Genomic DNA, 10,878 nt, shown 5'->3' with positions numbered 1-10,878 from the left:
CACATTGGCTCATCTTGATAATACAATTATACATTACATCTGCACACCGAATGGGTTTATGACCATGGTTGACACACCTCCGCCGGTTTCTCTTATCCCTCAGGGGAAAATGCCAAGGTTTTCTACTTTGAAGGAAACGTTTGTAGCTAAATACGGTACCTATCCCGAGTTCTTTGTGCGTGCTCCCGGTAGAGTCAACCTCATAGGTTAGTACTATAAGCGCTAAGTTTGCACAGTTTCCTACCGTGCTGGGAGGTGTAAGTAAAAAAAAGTGAAACTAGAACTAGAAGGCGATATATATATACATTAAGCTGTTTGGACAATTTTAAAAATGGGATTCCGCGGTGTTATATCCTTAGGTCTTTAATTCTTTAATTTATTTAGTAATTATGCGTTTCATTAAATTCCATAAGTGTGTAGATGATTGTTTTAGATTAGGAAAAAACTAAGCATACTGGTTTGAAACTGAGATCCCTTTGGAGGGACTAAAGGATGTTTTCCCAAAGACCTATCTCAGTCATCAGTGAAACCATTGGGCTCTTGATCAGTTATTGACACTTTAAATTGAGATATAGTGGAAAATTAAAAAAGTTCTGCACTGCATTGGAGGTACAAATTTCGTTAATTGAGGATAATTTTCTCCAATTAACTTCACACGCATAATCAAGCAGAGCATCAGTGAATTAGCACGATGATAAAATAGAAGTTTGATTGCCATTTTGACTTGGCTGTTAATATGGATTATATTATTCTCTATATTTCAGGTGAACATATTGACTACTGTGGTTATTCAGTTCTCCCCATGGCCATTGAACAAGACATTGTCATAGCAGCTGCAGCAAATGATAGCGAAAAGATCGTGCTCAGCAATACAGATTCAAACTTCAGGTACTGTCATACAGTGTGTATATGACACATTTTTACTGTCATTTATACAAATGACATATATGTGTATGTGACTATGAGAAGTTTTATACTAGTACTAGTATATGTCAAGATATTTATTGGCACTTAGTAAGTATCAAATATATTTTTCATTTTTTTTCTGTATAACTCTTTTACAGATTTACTTTTGCTTTACTTTATTTTTAAACTGGACGATTGTCTTAATAAGGAAGTCCTCTATTCAGATCCAAAGTCTATATCGACATGTGAACACCAAAATCATAGATTAACATATGTGTATTTCAGACATTTTATACATTTTATTCTATCCTTTCAGTGAGTATAGCTGCGCAACAGACAACATAGAAATTGACAAGTCTAAGCCTCTGTGGTTTCACTATTTCCTGTGTGGATACAAAGGTGTCTTGGAGCATCTGTCTCTTAAGAATCCCAAAGGCATGAATCTGGTCCTAGATGGCACTGTCCCAAGAAGTGCAGGTCTCTCAAGTTCAAGTGCCCTTGTGTGTTGTGCTGCACTCACCACAGCTCATATAAATGGACAGCAAATGGGCAAGGTAAAGCTATTATTTTTTTCTATAGGAAAATAAATACTGTAACAGTATCTAGTCTTTTTGGATTCTGGTAGATCATTGTGCAAGACACCGGGAAAATTTGTATTGTATTTTTTAACAGCAGAATGCAAATTCCCCTACAAGTCAAAATGTATGTTTCAGGTGGAGATAGCAGACATGTGTGCCCTCTGTGAACAATACATTGGAACTATAGGTGGTGGGATGGACCAGGCCATCTGTTTCCTGGCAGAGGCTGGAAAGGTAGGGAAAAGTTACGACTGTGCTGTGATGTTTATTTGTTTTATGATGGTCCTTTATCAAAAAGCTGATTCATTGCTTTAAATTCAAGATTCAATAAAAGATGCTTCATTTTTTTCAGTTTAAAAAAAGTAATATGCTCCAAATGGTAGCACATTATTACAGAAAAAAATGCCATCTTTTGTTCACCTACATGTAGAACATGATTTCAGGCAAAATTGGTAGAGTTTAACCCTTTGAAAGCCACCAACGTCAGCCTGCCTCAAGGAGTGGTGTTCGTTATCAGTAATAGTTGTGTGGAGATGAACAAGGCTGCTACCTCCCACTTCAATATCAGGGTAGTGGAATGTAGGCTGGCATGTCAGGTAAATGTGTTCATGTATATATGGGTAAAGGTTATGCTTGATCATAATATTCTCTTACTACATGTGGTATTTCCACAAATGGTTGCTTCATTAAACTCTTTTTAATTGAACACTTTTGTTTGAGTTAAAATTAATGATATAGTGTAGTTGTTTCTTCACATTCATAAAGATTGGATGTTTTCTATGAATATCATAGTATGCTATTTAAACTCACATGTTTACAGATAATGGCAAAAGAAAAAGGCCTAAACTGGAGGGAAATCAAAAAGCTAGGAGACTTACAGAAGACTCTTGGTATCACTCTTGAAGATGCAATTAAGCTCACCCAAAGTGTCCTCCATCCTGAACCATACAGTAAAGAAGAAGTGTGCAATATTCTTGGTGTAAGTGCTGAAGAACTTGCACAAACAAGTCTCAGCCAGAACACTCTGACAGGTATGGGTTTCTTCCCTTTTTTTCTCTTTGAACTTCATATTCTGTTCAATAGCAATCTTGTAATCTTCTTTGTAAAAAATACGCTATAATTTGATATAACTTCTTCAATTATTCTTTTACTTGTAACATAATTGTGTCTATTTTTAATCGTGTCAGCACAATATGAAAAGCGGTAGAAATGTAACAGATTCATAAATGCTTTGAACACTTTAATTATAGTTTTTCTCTATTCTTTTGATAATCAAATTGTTTTATCATTTTAGTTGAATCATTTAAGTTGCATGATCGAGCCACCCATGTGTATAGCGAGGCCAAAAGAGTGTGGGATTTTAAGAAAATTTGTGATGAGCAGCCTCACAATGCCTCGGAGATGCTTGGTCAACTTATGAATGACAGTCACATGTCCTGCAGAGACCTTTATGAATGTAGCTGTCCAGATCTTGACCACTTAGTGGACCTTTGCATGTAAGTATCGGAAGAGATTACTTTGTAGAAAACAGTGATATCAGTCTTGATTCATGTACTTCTGCATTCCTGTTTTTCTTTTACAATGTCTACATAATATAATTCTGTTAAAAACATCACATGAATTTAGTACATTTGCTTGTTTTTCAAAATTTTATTTTACATGTATGTATAACATCCACATTTTACAGACAAGTAGCATTTCCAGTAGATTAAATTCATACTTCCAATTATATTGATATCCCGGCTTAAGTTTATATACATTATATCTCATGGGACATATTATTTTATTATATCAGACAATCTGGGGCTCTAGGCTCCAGGCTGACTGGTGCTGGCTGGGGAGGATGTGCAGTGTCTATGGTGCCAGCTGATTGCGTACAGGAATTCATCACCGCCATACAGCAGAAATATTATGCCAAAGATCCAGCCAGAGAAGACAGAGTGAAGGAAAGTTTGTTTGCCACTGTTCCAGGAAGTGGTGCAGTTATCTATAAGTGGGATGATTAGCCACAGCCTGGTTTTACTTGAGTGTGAAATCTGCTATAAGAACACACGGTACCAATAATGCCAAACTGCATTTCGGTCTTAAAGTTGGTGTTCATCAGAGCAATATATTTTTAACATTTGATTTGATATTTGTATAAAGTATTGTGATTTGCTTGAAGGATTAAAATATGAACTGCAGAAGTTCTGCTCAGACTGAGCTATCACTATCAATAAAAATGTCATTTATAAAGTTAAAGAAGATATATTTTGATATACATGTATAATAATTAAAATAATGAAAATTCCTAAGCTTTTATTAATAATTAGTGATAATGGTGGATAACTTGACTGAGCTTGTTCAGTACGTTTTCAATTAGAGAAGCTAACATTCCAAAACCTATTTATATACAGTAACAAGTCAATAATGTTACTATTCAGAGGTTTATTATCTTTTAAGACATTTACATGAATTGTGTGATTTTAATCATTTAAAAATATGATATACATGTCATCATGAGTATTTACAAATATCAGATAACCTAAACTGACCTGCTTTTTGTTTCATTAATAAAAGAATAAAAGGAAAATACTTTGTTTTTTAAAATGTAGAATGATTAAGAAGTAAAGTGGAAAAACACAAGTACAATCCAATGATGCCATGCCATTGTTTCAGATTTGCATGTAATACATGTACCTAATTTGTCATGCTGCTGAAAATTATTAGAGAATTTACTAAAATGTTCTTTACATAAATTTTGTATGTCAGTGAAAACTTTTTGCCCAATTTTTAAACTGATCATATGAAAGTTTTATTTGTTAGCATGTTGCCCTACATAGCACCATCTGTATCATCTTCATCCTCATCATCTCCTCCAGAAAATGGATTCTCCATGCCCAATGGAAGAGGTGTGTGGGTTTGTCTCTCCTGAAATGAATAAACAGAACAGAATGTCTAGTCTAATGTCTAGTCTTTGTGATTTTGTTTCATTGGATATAAACCATATGAAAGTTTTCACTGATATATCATAAATTGTACATCATGTCAAAGATGGATGACTTTAATAAATATGAGGACTATGAAATCTTTGTAGATTTTAACAAAATTGTCTTCTTTACCATTTTCTTTTCCCACAGTTTTTCCCGCAACATTTTCAATTCCATGCTGTTTCTGGCTGCTGATACTTGGTCCTTCATTTTAGATATCTCACGGTTTGTTTCTAAACGCTTCAGTTCAAGTTTTAATATTTCTTGGTTAGTCTGCTCTGTTATTCTAAAAAAAGTGATTAAAAAAAAAAAAAACTGTAGATCCATGTAATTTGCACCATTTTGCTAAAATATATATATATTTTTTTTACATTACGACTATCATTTTTTATTTTTTTTTGTCTACAGAGTCAAAAATGTTTTATGTATTCAATTCAGATAAATGGGGGAAAATAACTTACTGTAAATGATTGAAATTAAGAGGTGATGTATAAAACATCTATTACAAGCAGTAGATTGGCAGTCTTACCTTTGATACTCCCTCTGTATTGCCTGAGAAAATGCCAAGGATTTGTTGATGACCTGCTTATAGGTTGGTGCCGGCAAAGTGGACTCAGTTAAGAAAAAATATGTATCAATTATTTCCTTTTTTAAGTAATGCACGTAGGTAAATGGAAAAATTGGGTGTAGCATCTTCTCTGATGGTATTTTAGAATATATTTAGAATATATCTGGTTTTAACAAATTAATATATGAAAGGATATGGCAGATGTGCTATTTCTGTCCTCCGTATCCTCCTGCCTGGTTGTTCCAGGTCTTGTAACTGTCTCATGTGCATGTAGTGTGCTATCAGGGGACTCTGGCCAGTTAAGTTAAACTTGACACGTTCAAATTCTGGTCCTGGTCCAATTTGATGAGACTGAAATAAAAATTTAAAGCCATTACATTGTCTGATATCAAACCAACATCTTTTTATGAAAATAATGCTCTTTTCACATCAAGCTGTATGGCTGGTCCCAATAAGTAATCCAGCTATGTTTTTTACTCCCTTTCAAAAGCCCCAATAAACCATGCCAAATAATCTGGTTATAACTTGCTGTGTTGAGTGCAGAGGTCCTGTGCACGTTACCCTCTTTTGTAATAGCCAGACTATTGAGTTGTCAATTTCTCAAAATGGCAAACTGTTCAACTCGATGTGAAAAGGGACTTTAGTATATATAATGTATAATATATTGTAAATGTAAATTTCATGAAGGAGTTTGTTTTAAAAACTACATACATTATGTGCTATTCAGTATATTAAATTATGGAAAAAGTTAATTCTCTTAGAAATGATCTTTATCCATTTTTCTTTTACTGGAAATGATTGTAAACTATGTATCTATGAGAAGATTAAAAAACATGGTACTTCGTGATTATAAAACAGTAAAGGTATATATTCTTACTTCCACAGGCTTTCTCCTTGGTGTTCCACAGGTGGCCACTCTTGATTGAGTCAGCATATTCTGGGTATGTGTTGGCAGGGAGCCTGTTGTTTCCCTTGTTGCCTTGGTGATCTCCCTGGATACCAGGTCTCTAGTTTTGTTAGATGTGCTTTCTCTGGAAGCATCCTGGTCTCTCGGCTCATTGCCAAAGCTCATCACATATTTCTCAAAGTTTTCCATGTCTGATTTGGCTTTTGCTGGCAATGAAATAAAGGTTACAGTTAAGATGGAAGTTTCTTTCTTTACAGCATTAATGATATGTGCCACAGATTAAATATTTCTATTTTCATACATCAAATGGTCAGATGGAAACTTTTACTATTTTACATACTGTATTTCAGAATACATCCGTGGGTTTCCATGATTAACATGTGCACTATATATTGAATGCAGTTAATTATTTTGTACCATTTTTCTCTTGATCTGCCTTCAGCATCCTTGCATTATCATCCGTAGCTTTGGCCTTTGGTTCCAATCTTCTTAGATTCCATTGCTTGTGAGTTCCAGGAACTGGCTTAACACCTGGCAAGGTCAAACAATATTATTTGACAGTAATGTTTGACAACTTAATAATATGTAAAATTCCATAATTATTGTAAAGTAAATGCAGTAAAATATTGGATGTTCAAAGATATAGAACGTAAATATTCAAAAGATTTTTTTATCATGATAATGGCAGTATAATGAAATTTAGATTATACTATTAAATTATCAGCAAAGCAGTCAAACATAATTAGCAAGCAACTGAGACTTTTTGCATGATATTGCCTAAAAGATCTACTGCATATAGTTACAAGACTGGGACCTCACCAGTCATCCATTCATATGTTGTATTGAGCAGTTCTTGTTTGAAACCATCATGGAATTGAACTTTAGACTCTGGGAAAGCCTCCAAGAAGGCAGAATAGATGGCTTGAGCAAGAGCCTCAGGATACACCTGAAGAAGAAAGTTAAAGCAGCATATCATACATGTGCACATAAAAGGTTAAACTGAGCCTGAAAAAAAAACAGTTCCATAATGACTATCAATCATAACTTCACTTCAGTCTAAAGATGTAAGTGAAGGAAATGTGGCTACATAGCTTACAATAACTGCTGGTTTTTGTAGTTGCTTACCTGGAAAAACTTGTCCTTAACATCAGGATGGATACTTGAAAACAGGGCAACAAAGCTGTCTGCAATTCTGTCAAACAGTTGGTCTTGCTCACTGCTGTGCTTGGATTTCTAAATTGTGTAATGGAAATAAATGCAAAAAGAAAAAAATCTTTCTATAACAGTGACATGTCAAAATTGAAAAAATTCAGCCAAAAAGATGCACAAATGGCACATAACATTATCTGATAAAAACAGTATGAAATACAAGTCTCTTACCTCATACTTGTTTATAAAAAACCACCAGAATGTGTCCTGCATCAATGCCACTGATGCTTCTGATAAGAAAACTTTCTTCCACATCTTTTTGAAGCCACGCTAAAATTGCAAAGAAATTGGTTACATATATAATAAATATAATTTTATGTTTTTGATAACCTCAATCATATAACATAAACATGTAGCATTCAAATGAATCAAAAATATTTTGTAAAGGTTTATCTTTATCTGTCATACAAGACCATTCTCTTTTCTCTTTGTATTTATTGAAAGGTCATTTTTGACTTGCTTACATTAAAGTCCTGTGCCTTGGTCACTCTATGCAGAATTTGTGGAGTCTCTAGCTGTGCTGGCAGCTCAGTCAACTCTCCCTTCCTGAAGCCAGGGAATGTACAAAACTCTACTCCTTTTTTCCTCGTCTCCAGCATCACCTCTGCCAGATCCTACAGAAATGGACACCATCATTTTCAGAACAAATAATGCATCCAAGCTAAGCAATCATTAGTTTTACATCAAAATAAATTGGCAATTTGGCCAACATTATTAGTTTCCACCAAAGTGACATTTTTCACATAGCCATTGACATGCATCAAACTGCATTCATTCATTCACATGATTATATCAATTGACATAAGCCAGTGTTCATTGACTCACATTACCACACCATTTTATAAGACATATTTCTACATAAATGTGCATTTAGAAAAGGAAAATGAATAATTAATGGATGAGTTACCAGAATAAAAGAATGTGCTTTTAGAATATACTTTAGACCATGTTAAGAATTTTCCTGACAATGAAAGCAAAAATGGAAAGTTCCAGCTATTACACATAAACTAAGAAATGTCAGATCAGCAGGTTGGAAGGAAGACTAATCTATAAGATTAAGAGTAAAATTTTCATTAAATCCATGCAGTTTCTTTTAATTTATATTTACATGTGTATGTAGGTCCGAAAATACAAGTGACAAATGCTAGCATAAATACTAGTTAAATAAAAAAGAAAAGACAGAAGGTGTGCCAAACATACTCGTATATAAAGTTCAACTGTCCATATTCTTATTTAAAAAAATCCTTACAAAGGGAATGTCAAGACTACAGAAGTAATGCTTGCAAGCATAAATCTAGTATCCATGCAAACACCATGCCCCAGCCGTCCAAAATATATTTCATGCATTATCATAATAAAGCAGAATATTATATCATAATGCAATTTATCTATATACCCCTGGTTTCCATGTGGCAAATTTCATTGCTAAAAGTTTCTGAAATAATTAGAATGAGAGGGAATGTTGTACAAATGGTTCAAAGAAATATCTTCAGATTTGGCTGATGTGATAATTATTTTAATTCCAATGAGTAATCAGTATCATTTTGATGATATTAAAAAAATTGTATATTCAAATCTGATAATAGTGGACAACATTACTACCTTTGACTTTTTGGCTTTGCTGCTATGATGTATTTTGACAGCATCTGATTCTGCCATTTGTGTCAAGAAAGCTGAAAAGAAATCCATTTATTAAAGCATGCCTGAAGTACTCATTGCCAAGTAAATGGTTTCAATCTTAATAGCTGATCTTAACTATTTATCATAATTTTATAAATAATTTTAGGAACTACTGCCTGTATTTAATATTCTAGACATTTAAACCTGTTTTCTTAACATCTTAATCAATGTTATAACTTTTAATATTTATTTTCGTTAAGCTCTTAGCTAACAAAATAATCAATAAGAACAAAGGAAAAATATTGATGATTGCAGCATTACTTTTTGGTGGTGCATAAAACAAGTTTTCTGCTCTTCTGGATGACCGTGTTTCTTCAGTGATAATTTGATCTGCATAGTGTCTCAGTTTTCTTTCCAAATCCAGTAATCTGTCTTCAAGGTCATCCAACAAAGTCATGTCAATGGCTAAGTGATCAGAGTTAAAGTGGTATAATAAACAGTACAAAACTTAAACTAAAAGGGGTATATATATATTAAACAAAAGCTAATCGTGTAATAAAAATATAAAACAATTATGTATTTTGCAGAAGAACATTTGGATATATACTGCAGTATATACACAGTACCAGAATTATGTACATGTATATGGGACAAAATATGCCACTTTAATTGCCCTTTCAACCCCTCATAATTTGTATAATGTCTCATACAGGAAGAAGTGAGTATTATCAGTTAACATTTACACATACTGGGTATATCGTGTGCCTTTAGATAGAAAAGGTTTTGCTTGGTACATGTATCTGTCTGACCACTTATACAGATTTTATCAAGGATACGTGCTTCCTCCTTCAGCAAGTTGTATATATCTTCCTGTCCACCAAGGAATCCACCCTCTTCTTGCAAGTGTAGAGGTCCTTCTGAGGTCAGACGTTCTGGCCATTCTTTCTGTAACCACAAGTGGCAAAATTTAAGACATGAGTAACAAAAGTGTGTTACACCATACAATGTATCAAACACAGTTTACCAGAAAGCCTGTAAACAGTGTGACCAATAAACTGCTAACAACACATTGCACACCCTGCTGTACACAACATTAATAATATATTTTTGTATATTTTCCTTACCAGACCATACAACTTCACATATTCTTCATACGTTTTTGGAGGTTTCTGTTCTGACGAAGATTCAAATTTATTCTGCTCCACTCTGTCTGCTTTCATGCCATCCAATTTGGCAAAGATGTTGGCCATTCGATCCTCACGCTCTGCCTCCATACTTAGCTGAATATTCAATGCAAAACAGATTGGGTTATAAATGTGTATCTCACTCAGTGTCAGTACTAGCATAACTTGGTAATCATATAAGGTATGTGTGCAAATGACTTCCTTCAAATTCAAAACATACCCAGTCATTTATTATATGACAATGCGTTTACCGTACGTAAGTAAGGTGAAATTATGTACAAAGTCTAATAACTGGCATTCTATTAGGTACGCACAGCACGACAGTAAAATAAAAAATGCCTTCACCTCATTGCTCAGTCGCTGTGACAACAAATAGCTGTCGTTTAACGTCTTTGATGTTCAGTTTATTCCAAAATTCTAAAAATTCATAAAAATCATAATGGAAATAATGACTGATGCACTTGACTGATTCAAAAACACAATATATAACTTACTTGATGCACTAATGACGTTACAAACACCTGCTAAATTCGGGTTTCCATGGACGCCTCCATTTTGCAACCTTAGAACTCTTTTGGGAAAAAAGGTAGGTATTTTGCAATCGCACTTCTATGATCACATCTAATGCATCTTACCATAAAACGGGACAGGCAGTTGTGGTTAGGCTGGTAGCTGTCATCACACATTTAATTTCTTTTTTTTTTTTTTTAACTTTAATCATATAATCATTTAATCAACGACACAAATCCAATTAGACATAAAGCCTCAAATAGTGAAAAAGGGAGTCTATTTACCAGGTACAATGGGTATAAAGTTCGGCCAATGAATAATTGCCAAACGGACGAGCGGGTTTTACTGGACGCATCTTTTTCTTAGAAGGGTGTGGAAGGGATGCTTGAAAGCTGAGTTAAACCTCGGGAAATTTGACTATTTAACG

The 10,878-nt window shown here is 34.0% G+C and overlaps 2 protein-coding genes across 3 annotated transcripts; one reads left to right on the top strand and one right to left on the bottom strand.

The window, feature by feature from the left end:
• The first annotated feature begins 22 nt into the window (after positions 1 to 22).
• LOC106158489 (N-acetylgalactosamine kinase) lies at positions 23 to 4,572 on the top strand. Its single transcript, XM_013534506.2, has 8 exons — positions 23 to 206; positions 765 to 888; positions 1,223 to 1,460; positions 1,620 to 1,718; positions 1,928 to 2,080; positions 2,305 to 2,515; positions 2,779 to 2,980; positions 3,280 to 4,572. The coding sequence occupies exons 1-8, from the start codon at positions 59 to 61 to the stop codon at positions 3,488 to 3,490; spliced, it is 1,386 nt and encodes a 461-aa protein (XP_013389960.2). The 5' UTR covers positions 23 to 58; the 3' UTR covers positions 3,491 to 4,572.
• Positions 3,895 to 10,551, bottom strand: LOC106174695 (protein FAM227B). Of its 2 annotated transcripts, XM_087012953.1 has the most exons (15): positions 10,436 to 10,551; positions 9,882 to 10,037; positions 9,594 to 9,702; positions 9,079 to 9,222; positions 8,740 to 8,810; positions 7,602 to 7,751; positions 7,309 to 7,407; positions 7,054 to 7,161; positions 6,748 to 6,874; positions 6,346 to 6,459; positions 5,899 to 6,134; positions 5,218 to 5,372; positions 4,983 to 5,060; positions 4,586 to 4,739; positions 3,895 to 4,394 (listed from the first exon to the last, which is right to left on the bottom strand). In XM_087012953.1, the coding sequence occupies exons 2-15, from the start codon at positions 10,029 to 10,031 to the stop codon at positions 4,299 to 4,301; spliced, it is 1,791 nt and encodes a 596-aa protein (XP_086869079.1). In that variant the 5' UTR covers positions 10,032 to 10,037; positions 10,436 to 10,551; the 3' UTR covers positions 3,895 to 4,298. The 2 variants fall into 2 exon arrangements, with proteins under 2 accessions (XP_086869079.1, XP_086869076.1); XM_087012950.1 differs by lacking the exons at positions 3,895 to 4,394; positions 4,586 to 4,739; positions 4,983 to 5,060 and adding an exon at positions 8,534 to 8,572 and having other exon boundaries at positions 5,095 to 5,372.
• Positions 10,552 to 10,878: the final 327 nt, after the last annotated feature.

Source organism: Lingula anatina, chromosome 1 (assembly GCF_051362555.1).
Source record: "Lingula anatina isolate TDL-2025a chromosome 1, LinAna3.0, whole genome shotgun sequence".
NCBI classification, from domain to species: Eukaryota; Metazoa; Brachiopoda; class Lingulata; order Lingulida; family Lingulidae; genus Lingula; species Lingula anatina.
Note: the sequence above shows the minus strand (reverse complement) of the source record. Positions and strands in the feature narration are given on the sequence as shown.